The 17,667-nt window shown below is 32.5% G+C and overlaps 1 protein-coding gene across 2 annotated transcripts; it reads left to right on the forward strand.

Moving 5' to 3' along the window:
- The first annotated feature begins 10,559 nt into the window (after positions 1–10,559).
- Positions 10,560–16,264, forward strand: LOC112720132 (nudix hydrolase 10). Of its 2 annotated transcripts, none has more exons than XM_025770960.3 (9): positions 10,560–10,764; positions 12,164–12,368; positions 12,835–12,900; positions 13,091–13,228; positions 13,582–13,659; positions 13,749–13,799; positions 13,892–13,926; positions 14,178–14,286; positions 15,861–16,264. In XM_025770960.3, the coding sequence occupies exons 2-9, from the start codon at positions 12,180–12,182 to the stop codon at positions 16,056–16,058; spliced, it is 864 nt and encodes a 287-aa protein (XP_025626745.1). In that variant the 5' UTR covers positions 10,560–10,764; positions 12,164–12,179; the 3' UTR covers positions 16,059–16,264. The 2 variants fall into 2 exon arrangements, with proteins under 2 accessions (XP_025626745.1, XP_072062516.1); XM_072206415.1 differs by having other exon boundaries at positions 10,590–10,764; positions 12,161–12,368.
- Positions 16,265–17,667: the final 1,403 nt, after the last annotated feature.

Below are 17,667 nucleotides of genomic sequence, written 5' to 3' on the forward strand. Positions count from 1 at the left end.
GTGTGTAACATTGTATTTGTGCCATAGAGACAACTTATTATATTTTTTTATTTTAATAAATTGAATAAATATTTTATTTATTAAAATAAATAATTTAAAAAATTATTACTATGTAGACGAGATATATGTATTTATAAATATAAAAATATATTTTATAAAAATAATAAAAAATATTAATAATTTAAATTAGACCAAATTCTTAAAAATAGAACATTTCAATTAATATAGAAGGTGGACGATCTTAACCGTACTACTTCCAGACGTTTTTTTTATTAGAATTTACACTAAATCAATTCAAATAATAACAAGGCGGTATTCGAACCACCACTTGCTTAAAGCAAACTAGTGAGCTAACCACTAGACCAAGTTCATTAATTAGTTAGTTAAAATTGACTATTTCTTCTGTTATTTTGAAACTGCTCATCTTTTTTATTATTTGAAACTACTTATCTTTCTTATTATTTGAAATATTCTATTTTTAAGAGTTTGATTTAATTTAAATTATTAATATTTTTTATTATTTTCAAAAATTATATTTTTATATTTACAAATACACATATCTCGTTTACACTATAAACGAGATAATTTTTTATATATCTCATTTACAGTAAGGAGATATATGAAAATTGAAAAAATACACATATCTCGATACGGGTAAAATTATCTCGTTTACAGTATAAACAAGATAAGAGATGCTGATGTATTTTTCTAATAATTTTTAAAATTATTTATTTCAGAAAATAAAATATTTATTTAATTTATTAAAATAAAAAATTCCCACATATTATTTGATTTATTGTTAATAAATATGTGTATCACAAATCAAATTAGAATTAAGTCCATTAGATGAAAAAATTTTGAAAAAAACAAATATTTTTTTAATATTAACCAAAATATTTTTCATAGAATTTAAAAAAGAAAAAGATCTGGAGACTAACTTACTTTCACTCTTAAAATTATTACTATTAAAAACGAAAGAACGTATAATTTAAGTAATAGGTAATTACTATTCATTTACCGTGGTTAACAAATTTAATTTGTTTTTATAATTTATATGTCCTAAATATATTACTAATTATTTTTATATTTTTAATATTTTACATGTTTTAATTTATAAATTGAATTGATAATTTACTATTATTAAAGGTATCCCATTTTTTTTAGAAGAAAATACTTAACTTTGAACAAAAGACTAAATTAGAACGATATAAAATGTTTTAGACGAAAATAAAATATTTTTTCAATTGTAATTGAATGAATCGAAAACGTTAAAGATAAAATTAAATAAAATAAAAAATTAGAGATAGTTTAAAACAAATTACAGACATTAAGGACAAAAGTATATTTTACCCTATTATTAAATATTTGAAAATAAATAACAATTTACAATTGAAAAAATATTGCTTTGGTCCATAATATTTGAACTAAGTTCTAATTTTATCCTTAATGTTTGAAATATTTTATTTTTGTCTAAAATACTTTATATGTTCTAATTTAGTTTTTTGTTCAATATTAAATATTTTCTTCTAAAAAAATGGGATACCTTTAATAATAGTAAATTATCAATTCAATTTATAAATTAAAACATGTAAAATATTATAAATATAAAAATAATTAGTAATATATTTAGGACATATAAATTATAAAAACAAATTAAATTTGTTAACCACGGTAAATGAATAGTAATTACCTATTACTTAAATTATACATTATTTCGTTTTTAATAGTAATAATTTTAAGAGTGAAAGTAAGTTAGTCTCCAGATCTTTTTCTTTTTTAAATTCTATGAAAAATATTTTGGTTAATATTAAAAAAATATTTTTTTTTTCAAATTTTTTTTCATCTAATGGACTTAATTCTAATTTGATTAGTGATACACATATTTATTAACAATAAATCAAATAATATGTGGAAATTTTTTATTTTAATAAATTAAATAAAGATTTTATTTTCTGAAATAAATAATTTTAAAAATTATTAGAAAAATACATCAGCATCTCTTATCTTGTTTATACTGTAAACGAGATACATAAAAAATTATCTCGTTTATAGTGTAAACGAGATATGTGTATTTATAAATATAAAAATATAATTTTTGAAAATAATAAAAAATATTAATAATTTAAATTAAATCAAACTCTTAAAAATAGAATATTTCAAATAATAAGAAAGATAAGCAGTTTCAAATAATAGAAAAGATGAGCAGTTTCAAAATAACAGAAGAAATAGGCGATTTTAACTAACTAATTAATAAACTTAGTTTAGTGGTTAGCTCACTAGTTTGCTTAAGCAAGTGTTGGGGGTTCGAATCCCGCCTTGTTATTATTTGAATTGATTTAGTGTAAATTCTAATAAAATAAAGTCAGCAGATGGAAGTAGTATGGTTAAGATCGTCCACCTTTTATATTAATTGAAATGTTCTATTTTTAAGAATTTGGTCTAATTTAAATTATTAATATTTTTTATTATTTTTATAAATATATTTTTATATTTATAAATATATATATCTCGTCTACATAGTAATAATTTTTTAAATGATTTATTTTAATAAATAAAATATTTATTCAATTTATTAAAATAAAAAAATCTAATAAGTTACAAATACAATGTCACACACTCTCTTTCTTTTTGTGGGTTCAATGAATCAACAATTGTGTAGTCTAATTAATTCTTCTCCATCCAAGAGCCATCAACATGAATTACTAATACAATGACACCTATCATTCTACACATGTAGAAACAACTTCATTTCTACACCATAGAATGCACTTTTTAGGGTATAAAGCACTATTAGCTATTCTTATTATATGCTATTTTAAACTCTTTAATTTTAATTTAGTTGGTTTAATTTTTTTTTGGAATATTAAATATAATTCGCTGTTAGTTTTTTATTTGCTAAACACTATACAATTTTATCATTGTTCTTTTTATTTATGATATATATTGTTCTATTAAATTATATTATTTGTGTGGTTTAAAAAATTATTATAATATATTAATAATTAAGTTATTTTCTCGCAAATCACTTATATATAAAACGCTGCACAATATATTATATGCATGTGACAAAAACACAGTCCTAAATGCACATATATTTACTTAACATATATAAATGATCGAGTTGGTTGTGTTATATATATATACACGCACGTGCGCTAGGTTTCCAGTAGCTTCACAGCAGGCTGCGTAGAAGAAGGAGTCATTTACGTCAAGGTTGCGAGAATCAGACCGGTCAATGAACTGGTAAGGCAACTGGTTCATTGGTTCAATGGTCCGACCGAAGTTTAACCGGGGTTCAACCAGTTTAATTAAATATTAAATAAAATTATTAAAAATTAATATATGTAATGCTTGATCACTATCTAGTTGTTCTATCTTCAAAAATAAAAATTTCTAATTAGTAACAACTACAATTTACAAACACAAATTTACACAAATTAAATACATTTACAGTCAATGACTAAATATTGATTGTTGAAAAGAAAAGTGAACCTGAACAAAATCACTAAATGAAGTCAATCAAAATACAATGGTTCTCACAATGGTTCTCAACAAGCAACTAGAGAGGGCTAATTCCATAATTTCTAGCCTTGAAGATGCCCACAGAATTATGTTGTAGTTGCTGATCATTTTGTGGCTGTTCCATCTAAATTCAAAATGACAGCAATCTAGAATCCAGAAAAATATATCAATCCATATAACTCATACGACATTCATTCAACATAATTAACAGAGTAGAATTGAATTTAAATTTTAAACCCCAAAATTCAACACAGCAGTATTCAACAGAGCAGAAATAAACAAAACTCAATATAGCCAAATCCAACATAGCAGAATTGAATTTATATACCGAAATTCAAAATAAACAAAATTGAAAAACAAAACAAGAATAATTAACAAAATAAAAAAATTTAATTGAAAAACAGAACAAGAACTGATGAAGCTGTCTGAGATTCTTGTCCAGCATTATGTTGTTGTTGTTGATCATTTTCTGACTGTTCCATCTAAATTCAGAATGCCAGCAACCCAGAATCCAGACCAATATATCAATTCATAGTTCAAAGTTCATACAATTTATAATTTTATATGCATTCAATAGAGCAGAATCGACAAAATAAAAAAACTAAACAGAGCAGACTTGAAAAGATTCAAAAAAATAAAAATTGAAGAACAGAGCATAACATAATTTTCAATTTCAACATGCATCAATTTTATTCTCAAATCCAACATACAAGTATACAACAAATTCATTCCACATTTGATTAATCATATAAAAAAAAAATAAAAGAACAGAAGCCAGAAAAAAAAAATTGAAACAGTATACACTGAACAGACGCCAGAAACCCGATCTTACCTCAAGAGAAGAACGAAGAAAAGCCAGAAAACAACACAGCACGAAGCCACGAACAGAAGCCACAAACCCAGAAGCCCTAAACCCAGAAATCCAGAAACCCAGAAGCGGAGAAACCTAGAAGCCAGAAACGGAGAAACCCAGAAACCCAGGTGCGCGAGCGTGGGCGACGGTGCGCGACGGTGCGCGGACGTCGGCGACGGTGCCCGAAGGTGGCCGAACGTCGGGTGTTCTTCACGGCGTCCTCTGATCCGTTGTATGCAGAAGCTGCTTCAATGTTGGAGAGTGGAGAATAGATTGGGAGTGGAGCTATTGGTTGGGAGTGGCGGTGGAGGGTTCTTCAATCTTCAGTTCTTCACTCTTCAGCCTTCACTTCTTCGAAGATTTTGGAGAAGGAGAATAGAGATTAGGGATTTTGGCTTTGGGTTTTTAATTTTGGGAGTGGCAGCCTCAGCAAGTCACGCGTTCTTCATCCCCTTTTTCTTTTTTTTTTTTTTAAAAAAGAAACGACGCCGTTTGACTAGTAGAGGAAAAAACCGGCACGTATAAAAACCGGTCCGGTTCGATCGGTTCACCGGTTAACTACCGGTTTGGCCGGTTTTTTCACCGGTTTTTTGCAGCGCGGTTTTGTTCATGGATCGGACCGGCTACATGACCGGTTTTCGGTTAACCGAGTTGAACCGGCCGGTCCGGTCCGATTTTTAGAACATTGATTTACGCTGAAGCTTGTTTGGGTGTGGGACTATGTCCGACAGATGTTCCTACGGACGACCTAGAGATCTTTCGACAGTACGCCAGGTACTATATTATGCTACTGATCAGAGGATATCTGATAACGAACAAGTTGAACAACTTGGTCCACTGGCGTTGACTCCCACTTTTGGAGGACTTCGGACGGTGCCGGACGTTGTCTTGGGGTTCGGCCGTGCTTGTCTGGACGTACTAGTCACTGTGTTCGGCGGCACACTGAGACGTCACGGACATCACCGGCTGCACTCCACTGTTGATGTCCTGGATCTACCAGAAATTTTCTCAGTGGTGTCCAATAGATAAAGGGATCTACCAGTATCCTATGGCTGTGAGGTAACAAATTTTTATTTCTATATTTAGTTATCAATTTGTAACTTCCTATGACCTGTTGCATAATGAACTGCATTTATTCTTTTGGTTGGTGTCAGGTTGGTTAGATTGCAGCAACAGAGCAGAGATCAGAATGAGGTCAGGTTCCTGCGATGGCAGGTATTGATCGACCGGTTACGATTCGATGAGGTTAGTACCACGTTTACGACCACCACGTTTTCATTTTAGTCATTTATGTTGCCTTATTTTTGTCGTCCTGACTATTAGCTCTGTTACGGTTCTTTCAGTTTGTATGGAGACCGTACGACGACCCTGCTTTGCAGGCTCTGTGCCCCTCCTTGGTTCTTCGAGGAGGAAGAGCGGGGGACATGGATGTCAGTCGTTCCCCTTATCTGCTTCAATATTGTGCAGCTTCACCAGGTTGACCGGGTGAAGAGGCAATTCAATGGAGAGCAGCAGGTCCCTAGCCCTCCAGTGAACCTTGACAGGTATATGTGATGTCTTATTTATCTTTGCTTACCTGAGTTTAGATTTCAGTTGTGTTAAAATCATCACATGTGTGTCAGTCAACCACATCATATTATGTACTTATTGTTTTTTCTGATAGGTTCCTCACATCCACTGACCAGGGTGAGGATGTGTGGTGGCCTGATCGACATTCTGATTGGTATGAAGGCTGGTGTAAGCGTTTTGATCCTAGTCGCAGGATCTCCATACAACATATGTTTGGCACCAGGTTGACCCGGGAGTACTACGATTGGTGGCGTGGGGCTTGCCATGTTAGGCATCTGTTAGGCCAGGAGGTTCTGGAGGACCCAAGATTCGCCGAGTTATACCCTCCGACGTACAATTCACTGCCAGCCAGCCGAAGGACAATCTCCACCTTAACCGGGGCGTGCCGGATTGGTGTAGGCTTGCGACGGAGGTTACGGCGGATACCCAGCGACCTGCTAGGAGGGACAGAGGCACTAGAGAGCGTAGACCTGGCAAGCCGGTTAGGAGGGAGAGGGTCAGGCCCTGTCGGGCGCGGCTGGACGTAGAGTCCGACGAGGAGGCGAAGTTCGACCGCCAGGAGGATTACGGAGACATCCCATCAGACGAAGAGGTCTCACCTCCTGGTCCGCCTCCTCCACCTCCTCCACCCCCGACCCACGCACCGCATCCACCATCTGGTTCCGGAGGATCTCAACATCGGGCAATCTGGGACACATCACCGCCGGGTTGGCATGATGTAGGTCCATCCATCAGCATTGATGCACTCTGACAGATTTGTCGTCATATGACCAAACCGCCTCATACTATCGCAATGTTGCAGCCAAATCTCTTTGTTGAAATGATCAGCCCAGTCTGCCATCGCTGGGAAAACTCCTCTCAAGGCATCCATGTACCACTTAGATCCAGCCTTGCTTGGACTGTAAGCAGCATTTATAAGGTATCTCTTGCCCTCGACTGACTTAAAACGAGTCATGAAGTTCGCCGCCATGTGTCTGATACAGTAAGCATGGAATGCTCTTTGGGGATGCCAACCACTGTCATCGGCACTGAGGGCAGACTTGATGGTCTGCGATCTATCGGAGATAACCAGTAGGCCATCTTGTGGGGGTGACATGGCGTCTCAGATTAGTAAGGAAGAACGACCATGACTCGGTACTCTCGGACTCGATAATGGCAAAAGCAATAGGCAGGATGTTGCTGTTGCTGTCTTGTGCCACCGCAATAAGCAACACTCTACCGTATCTGCCATACAGATGCGTGCCATCGACGAAAACAAATGACTTGTAATGCTTGAAAGCCTCAACACAGGATGGGAAGGCCCAAAATACTTTGTCGAACATGCTACAGTCGCGGACCAGAAGGTGTGCAACGTAGTACGGTCCGTATCGTAGCTCACATATGGTGTCGAGAAAACAACTTTACAGTGCCTGAAGCAGTTTTGACACCTTGTTATATGACTCCTCCCAATCCCCGTAGATCTGTGCAATTGCTTCGTTATCCACACCTTTTTGTAGGAGGGTTTAAAGTAATAGCTTGCTCAAACTGCACCTTGCAGGACCGGGATGCTTACGGAGGGGTTGGACTGTATCAACGGCAGTATGACCTTGTAGATGAGACTGCTATCCAACTGTCGATGGTCTTGGGACATGGTGGGTGCTAAATAACTATGCACTCCACCAACCCTCCGGACCTCCCTAATGCAATAGAAAAGCATTGGCTCACCCATATTTTAAAACTACTAAATATATTGCACAGAAGTACTCAAAAGCTCAATTAAATTTGAACTCACCAGTATCTGAGGTTCTGTCGAAGGGCAACACAGAGACTCCATTGACACCCATTCGCAGCTTGACGGTATTGCACATGGTACTTTAATCGGTCTGACTCGATCACCCGGTACTTAGCAGACCTGCGAATACTGTAGTTCTTCACACCCTGCAGCACTATATCTCGACATTTGAACATGTGGCCAACCCGAAACTCTACCCCACCGTCTAGGTTGTAATCATCTTCCCCCGTGTTGAAAAACGGAGTCCTCTCATGCATGGCGTCCAGATCTAGACTATGATAGTGACTTGGTACTGCCGATAGCGCTGGAATTGGGTGGGGTGGAGGCAAGACATGGCGCGCCGCAGTCTCAGCGGGCGTCTCCGGTACAAACTCCTCCTCCTCACCCCATCAGAAGAATCACTATCGGCACTATCCCCCACGTATTCTTCGTCTGACTCTTCGTCACCCTCCTCCACCTCTTCGACTAGAATGGCGACATGAATGGGTGGTGGTGGTGCGAGAGGTCGGGCGTCTTGTACGTAGGTCGAGTGTACAGAACCACCACGACCGATATCTCCAACATCGGCGGAAAGTTCCATCACTTGTTCCACCATGATTCTCCCATGGATGTCAAACATGAGCCGCACATGCTCGTCCCCTAGAAGGCGAAATAGTCGAAAAACTCTATTACCCATGGGTGCCAGCAACCTATACCCCATCCTTCCGACCTCCCTCGTTTTTGTACCACCGAAATTGCTCAATATCAAACTCTTCAACTCTAACAACATACTTACATGCTGAGTCCGCAACAGTATCGGATTGTTACACTCAAATATCACCCCGTTGTCGCCATTTCTCATACGACAATTAGGGTAAACACACACAACTATGTACACGCTGTTACTGGCCATTGTTGCCTTACTTTTGTGAGAAAAAGAGAGAGAAAAATATATGACATGTGTGTGGAGAATGCCAAGGATTATACATCTTTTTTATAGCTGTTGATAATTTGTCCCATCGTATCTCGTTTACACGGTAAACGAGATAATTTTGGACGTATCTTGTTTACAGTGTAAACGAAATAAGACACGTAGACGTAACACGTGTATATCTCGTTTACAGATACGTGTAAAATTATCTCATTTATAGTGTAAACGAGATAAAAAAAGAGTATTTATTTCTGTAATAATTTTTTAAATTACCTATTTCAATAATTATTATAATTTATTTATTTATTAAAATAAAAAATTCAATTATTACTATAGTAAATTGTGTAAGTTATTGCGTTCTTCCAACACTTAGCTTAAGCTAGCGATTGAGCTTACTATTCGAACCAACTTAGTGGCACGTATAGCTAGTGAGCAATGACATAACTACTCGCAAGTCTAAAATCTTTTTTGCACTCATTTTGTTGACTTGTGGTGGCATACTACCTGATCCCGCGTTGATCCCTTTCATTGCCACTCCGTTATTTCGTTGACTTCTCGCTGGCGCCATCTCCAACACCATCCCTTCTCAGTTCTCATGTCTGCTTGTTCTACCGCCAACTTCGAATCAAAATCCTTTAAAATAGAACGTTGATAAAATGAAAAATTAATCGTTATTAAATTAAAATAATAGAACACACATTTCATATAAATTATAAAATCAATAATAAATAATTATTTAATCTATTATTTTATTAATTTTTTTATTTTAAAAGATCTAAATTTATTAACTTCTTGGTTTAATTTGTTATCTTCAATTTATATATTTTATCTAGATTATATATAAAATACTACGTGCAAATATTATTATTATTATTATTATTATTATGCAACATTAGTGTGATATTGTAATGCTAAAGTCAATTCACACGTAATTTGGCTACAATATATAAATCCCATTAAAATTAAAGAAAACATAGGGAAATCAACTATTTTAATAATCAATTTCAGCCAGTATTTTCTATAACCACTAATACAAAGCCTATAATACAATACCTGAAGCACACCACTAATACAAAGCCTACAATTCTATAACCAATTAACCATAAATGACGATTTCAGAAACCACCTTCGCTCGTCTTCATTTTTAATTTTTATAGCCTCCTCTCCATTTCCCACATTGTACCAACTCCTTTAACCTCTTACATATCATTCGCCATCACAACCAAACAATATCAACGTTTTTTACATGTTTTATATATAAAATATCAAATTTGAATTCAACCCTAAATAATTAAATTATCAAAAATATTTCATATACGCTAAAATTAGCGTACTATATATATTTATTTACATAATTATTTTAATTATGTAATCAATTATAAAAATAATTAAATCTGCAATAGATCAATAATTTTATTTATAGCATGATAAAAAAATTTATAAGATACCAAATATATAAAATACATACAAGCATGCTTATGAAGCACAAATGATGAAATGATAGATATCTTCTGATGATAAAGTAGTTAGCGTCAAACTTAGAGTAAGAAATGCTTCTAATTTAAGAAGTGATTCAAAGCCTACCTTGTCCCACAAGTTTGGTAAACTTGTTCATACTGCAAATTATAGCAAAATTGGAGTGGAACCATACGTCACCACGCACTCAAACTTCAAAAATTTTGGTATATAAATCAAGGATTTCGCTAGGGAGACAATGGACTATTTGTACAATGTGTACAATGAGTTATTGAGTTACAAAATGAACATCCTCTTGACTTTTTGGATCTAGCGCTCTAATACTATGTCATGATACCACTCATCCCAAAAGCTTCAGCTGATGAAAAAAGGTAACACTAATGATTATATCTCTAATACTTCCTAAACCTCCATTGTACACATTGTATAAATATTCCATTAGCTCTTCATACTTTCCCATAAATCAATCCAATTAAGGCCTCGTCCACTATACTAGCCACTTATAACTTTGAGCTTCCACTACTACCTCTTATATATTATGTATCTTTCTAGCTAGCTACCTCTCATAAGAGGAATTCTAATTCATTCATTAAGTTTACAATAATCAGTAGTCCTCATTTCTCTCTCTCACCCATTTTTTCCTTCTCCTTTCTCCTTATCAAGGTAATCTTCTATTTTATGCTTCCTCTTGATCACACATGTCCTTTTTATTATCACAATTTAATTGATTTCCTTCTATTTGTTATTCTATTATTAATTTTTTTAATTTTTAAAATGCATGCTGGTAGTAATTCGTTATTGGTAGATAAATGTAGTGACCAAGTATTTTACTTCACAAGTTCACATGGCTTGGATGAGAAGTTATTTATGCTGCTGCATGCATTATTTTGGGATTTACAATCTTGCCTCAGTATAGAAAGATTCATTTGTATTTTCTCTTGTTTGTTAATAGTTATTTTTTAAAATTGAAATTTTGTTCAACAATAATTTTCATTTTAAAATTTTAATTCTATCTCTTTTTTTTATAATTTTATCCTTATTTTATGAGATTTTTATTTTTTTACTGTTTTAATTATTTCACAATTTACTAACAGTAATCTTTGTAAAAAAAAATCTATTATTTTTATTATAATAATAATAATAATAATAATAATTTTTGAGAAGTGCTAGGGCCAGCAGAATTTGTGATATGTAACCATCAATTAATCATCATAAGTATTTTTAACGGTGGGAGATGATATCCAATGGTGTAGGATTACTTATTTTTCTTTTGATGATTAAGGGTCAGTTTGGCTAAACTTTTTAAATAAATTCTTTTGAAAAAAGAGCTTAAAATATAAGGATTTTTATTAATAATAACTTTTAAATAAGTTATTTTGTGTTTAGAAAGTTATTATAGAAATCCTTGTTTTAAAGTTGTGCATTAAATAAGAGTGCTAAAATAGCTTTTGAAAATAGGAGAAGTCACATTTTTTAACTTTTTCAAAAGTTCTTAAATAACTTTTTAAAAAATTAAAAATTTATCTAAAAAATTGTACTAAACACTATTAATGTAATTTTTTATAAGTCAAAAACTAAAAAAAATAGCTTTTGCAATTTCTCAAACAAATTCTAAATACTTGACTAAATTTTAATAAAATTCCTAGTTCCTAGACTTTTTCATTATTTTTTATTCTGTATGCTAAAACTTTAAAAGACAGTGATCCGTGAACAAATTAAAAAAGAATGTAATTAATTATACCAAAAAGTTTGCCTAACAATCTTTGTTGGAGGAGCCACCTATATTGCGCAGCACTGACATCAGATCTTGAATTGAATTATTTTATTTGTTGTTACTTTAATATTGCCGTAGTGAAAGAGGAAACTAATTTCAAGATAAAAAATTGATGCGTCTGAATGAGAATTATTAACTGACACAAACAAACAGTTAAATCTTTGTCTAATTGCTGAATTTCTTGAAACTCCTTTTTGACTCTTCAACGTTTAATAACCTTTTGTGACATATGAAGTGAAATAGACTGGAGTCAAATTGTTGAATATTTGACTTACTTGCATGCAGCAGTATAGTACAAAGCTCCATGTCTGTCTCAACTATTCCAGCACCAAAATTAGGGGAGAGATTGTGTGAAAATGGATTTGAACATCCCAAAATTCTTCCTGCCATTGATGATGCCCATGGAGGAGTTATTGTTGACTTGAATGAACCTATGGATCCAGAACATTTTGCTACATTGCTTAGGTCTTCACTTCTACATTGGAACCTTAAGGTAATACTAATTATTTATTATTTATTATGCTGCACATACACAGCTCTATAATGATGTCTGTGATATAGTATCCTTTTCTTTAAAAAAAAATAAAAATCAAAATGTCAAATTGTTATCATCGTTACTTTTATTTTGGTGTACAATGAGATTCAACCCAAGACTTAGAGGAAAGAGAAAGTTGCGCGTTAACCTTTTTCTTTTCATATAAATTTATGTCAGCCACACAATTAAAACGAAACTTATGATCCTGCTACAGAGAAATATTAGAAAATTATTAAAATTTATTATTTTTAGTTATTAATTAATTATTAATATTTAAAAATATGAGATAAAATATATTATTGAATTACTAAATTAAAAAAAATAAACTAAAAGAATTGAGTGATAGTCATGAATAATAAATTTTGAACACCTCTTAATATTTCTCAAATATTTCGCCTTTTATTAACTTCAATAAGGTTTGCAGGGAAAACATGGTGTTTGGATAAAGTTACCTATCAGTCTTGTTAACCTTGTGGAAACTGCAGTGAAGGTAACTGCAAAGTATATAATTGAGTAAAATTCTTTTAAACACTAATTGCTTATATATATATATATATTTTTTTTTTTTTTTTTCATTTTTCAGAATATATAGTTGCATAGATATTAAATGTTATTTATATGTTGTTCCTGTTAGTTAAGATGTGAATAAGTGAGTATGGTATGTATTTTGTTGGTGGCAGGAGGGGTTCTGGTACCACCATGCTGAGCCAAGCTATCTAATGCTAGTTTATTGGATTCCCCAAACAGGCTGCACAATCCCTATAAATGCTTCCCACCGTGTTGCCGTTGCTGCTATAGTCTTAAATCAAAACAAAGAGGTGATTGTCAAATTAACAGTCACAAAGAGTTTTTTATTACACCAGTAAAAATTCGCATGCAGCTATCTACGTATGAAGTTATAGTTGAAAACTATTGAAAAGCAATTCAATCAAACATTTAGTTCTCAACTATTAACTTCACATGGCATGTGAGTTCTACTTATTTATTGTATCAAACCAAACATTGCAAATGAATTGATATTTCTATTCTAGTAAAGTCACCAAATGGGTCTTACTATCTTGTATGTTTTTTCATACAAATAATTAACCTGCTTCATGCCAACATTGTGATCAATGCAACTTTTTTCCCTTCTTTTTTCTTTATTTGTTTGTTCCATGTTTTGGGGTAGTAGGTTCTTGTAGTACAGGAAAAAAGAGGTAGATTCCATGGAATTGGCTACTGGAAGTTACCTACTGGAGTTGTCGACGCGGTATGCAGTACAGGAGATTTTTGCAGCATGGTTATTGGCTACTGGAAGTTACCTACTGAAGTTATTGTAACATGGTTTTGTACCTGCAGGGTGAGGAGATTTTTGCAGCAGCTATTAGAGAAGTAAAAGAAGAGACAGGAGTGAGTATCTGAGTAAATGTGACCAGTTTTTTTTTATTGATCATAAGCTCATAACAACTGTTTTATATGGTCCATCTTTTTTATTTGTTCAGGTTGATACCGAATTTGTAGAAATACTAGCATTCAGGTGTGAATCTTCTGACTTTTGTATGGAATTTAATCCTGATATATCGTTGTGACATTGTATTCATGAATTGTATTAACTAATTTAAAAACACAATATGTATGTATGATTTTCACTGAAACTCTAACTCTATTTTCGATATATTAAGCACAAAAGAGGCATATTAATGATTTTCTTAGGAGGAATTTGAATTTTCAGTGATTGAACAAAAATCATTAATCACCATCACCAAGTCCTGTTTTTCTATTTTTCAGGGAAGTGCAGAATTCATTCTTTGGGAAATCAGATTTGTCATTTCTTTGCATGTTGCGCCCTCTTTCTGTTGAGATCAAAAAGCAAGAATTGGAAATTGAAGCAGCTCAGGTACTTTTGTTTGACGATTTCACATCTTTGTTCTGTCTATTTTGTTCACCCAACCTAACTTTTCAGCAACTGATACTATGAGTATGAGATGATGAGAAATATCCAAAAGATGAACCTAGTGTTGCATATCAACCTAGTTATGTTCATACTCCTGCTTATTTTCCACTCATGAAATCTCAACTAATAATCCATTAAGACAACCTACAAGTTGTTTATACAATAAAATAGACTTGTGAACCATTCACTAGATGGCAGGGATAACATAAAGAAAGATTAAAAGATATATTCTTTGTGTATCTATTTTTTTGAAAACTAGATACAGACCATCTTATATTTTTGTTAGAAGTGAATCTTAGAACAAGGGTGAGTTATTTCCATACAATTTTAATATCGTGAGTTTAAACCGTACTAAAATCAGCTACGGATTATTGTATCAAAGTTAAAATGTTAAATACATGTCTAGGGGTGTTCATGGATCATATTCAATCTGCATATCCGCGGTGTTTATCTGAATCCGATCCGAAAATTGTGAATATGGATCCGATCGGATCGGATTCTATCCGCACACTAATAGGATCGGATTGCGGATTTTGTGCAGGTATCCACATATCCACATATCCGCAAAATTAAATAAGTAAATATTTTTTTATGTTTTATTTCAATTAATAATTATCATATATGTTGTATTATTTTAATTTATTATCTAAGAAAAGTATGTTTAATATTATTTTAAGAGTAAACATATTTAAAAAAATAGAAAAAATAAATTTTATTGATATTTTTTAATAAAAATAAGCTTTTAAATATATTTTTGTGTTTTATAAATATATTCGATCCGATCCGCAAGATCTAAACCTAAAAACTGCGGGATCCAATAATTTTAGTGCAGATCAGATCAAAATTTTTGCCATATCCAAGATATCTGCGTTCATCCTAAAAGTTAATATGCTTAAATTACATCCTTTTAAGTGCAACTTTTTCTCGAATCTTTCGTACTATAGAGTGTTTTGACCGAATTACCCTATCTTATATGTTTGTCACTAACTACAAACACATCTCTATATGCCTATAGCTATCTATATATTGATGTCTTGTGTTATCAACACGATAAAGTTGTCCAAGCATTTGTTAGGACATAAACCAACATGGTTCTCTAATTAATGCAAATGTTCCTTCATGTATTTGAAGAATGAGTCTGTCGGAACTGTTTTACAATAATATATGTGTAGTAATAGAATCTATATGCATGTGATGGAGGATTTCCTTATGTTCATTAGCTTTCTCATGTTTAAGCTACAAAATCAAGATCCATTATTATTGGTTAATCAAATCATGAGTTTATACCATGCATTCCAAAGGAATTTAACAAGATATTACTATGATTAAACAGTAAAATTCTATTTTCATTTTTTCCTTCACAAAATATTGAAAATAACAAAATTGAAAAAGATATCACATTGAACAATGCTGTCCTTATGAATCATGACAATCCACATTTTTCAATCTTTCTTGTTCATGCATTCCATCTCCTTGGTGACTATACCTTCCTTTTGTTTATGTCTTCCCTTGCGAAGTGGATGCCGTTCGAGGAATTCGCAGTTCAACCACTTACTCAGAAACATGAACCCTTCAAGTACGTAGTTGAATTATGTTTGGCAAATGTGGAAGAAAAGTTCTATACTGGATTCTCCCCAAGGCGAGTCTCATCATATTTTGAGGATCAATTGAACTATTTATATATGAATATCAATGAATTGGACAAGTCTTCTTAAGCCTCTCTTGGTCATTTCTTACATGTTAAATAGATTTCTAGCAGAAATTATAGTTATCTGTTATATTATGTTAAATAAATTTCTAGCAGAATTTATATGCTTTTGAATCTTCGTTAACAAGATTTTGAGCAGAAATTTTGTTATCTAGGATTGATGTAATAAATTTATTTTGAATCATTAATTTTATAGTGTGCTCTTTCTATGGATCTTTCGAATTGTGAGCAATATTGTGAGAAAGTCTATGACGTACGAATCGTGGACACACAAATTTAAAATTTTTATAAGTGATAGAAATACGATATATATATATATATATATATATATATATATATATATATATATATAAAATATAAAATATTTTTTAGATAAATTATAATGATATTTTGATATTTTATTGATATTAAAATATAAATTAATTTTTTAATTATATAAAATATTTAAAATAATTTTTATTTTAATAATTAATAATATATACTATTTTTAAATTCATTTCAAGAATATATATTAAGAATAAGGTTAGACACGTTGACACGTGATAGTATTTAAGTATACTTCTAGAGAAAAAATTTTCATTTTTTATTAAGATATGGTTGGACACATAAGACACGCATGTTAGACGAATATCAATAAATATATCGTGTACAAAATATATCCAACACAAACACAATAAATTAGATAAGTATCCTTGCTCCATAAACTACATCGATTTTTAGTGGAGGAGTTACTGTATATGATGAAAAATTCTAAAGATTCGCTACCACATAGCTAAAAAGACAATAACTCTTTCAAGAAAATGAGATATGATTTACCCTCTTAATATAAACATCCTACTACTTAATAATTACTCCAAGAATAAAAATAGATGATGATCAAAGTAGAAACACAAGGTTGAACATTTTAAGATTGAGTAAAATTACACGACCTCAGAATTTATTTTATAAGATATATGGTGGTTGTTGGATTAAATTAGTTAGTAGAACTCATTATTTTAAATACATACCTTCCATAAGAACAGTCTGACCTAGGAATAATGTCTCTCACTAAGGAACGCTCTCCTAGGGTTTCTCCTCAAGAAGAGGATCTCATGAATCACAGTACAAAGAAAGTCAAAACACACAACGATGCTGAACTAGGTGATAACGTTAACCGAATTCAACCAGCTATGGATGTGGAGTTGGGTAATGAAAACCAACAATCATCTTTGACAACGCGAAAAGTCTCGTATAAGGATTCTCTAGTGGCTCTTGGGAATTCGTCTATGGCTGAGGACGATATCGATGAGAACGATCCAAATTCAGAAGACAAGTGGTATAAAGATAAAGAATCGAATGGGAGGGAAGAGAAGCCATTTGACCTTTGTCCGGTTATTCCCGTTTCAAAAGAAGAATTCGAGGAATGGTGCAAGCCATGGCAAGCAGCGCTGATTGTGAAGGTTCTTGGGAAAAGAGTCAATCTTGGCTTCATAGAACATCGTTTAAATAGAGATTGGGAAAGGAAAAGTAAGATCAATGTTATAGACATGGATCGTGATTATTTTCTTGTTCACTTTACAGAGGAGGAAGACTACTCGCATGCATTGCTTGGAGGACCGTGGATGGTGGCAGGACAC

Source organism: Arachis hypogaea, chromosome 11, assembly GCF_003086295.3.
Source record: "Arachis hypogaea cultivar Tifrunner chromosome 11, arahy.Tifrunner.gnm2.J5K5, whole genome shotgun sequence".
NCBI classification, from domain to species: domain Eukaryota; kingdom Viridiplantae; phylum Streptophyta; class Magnoliopsida; order Fabales; family Fabaceae; genus Arachis; species Arachis hypogaea.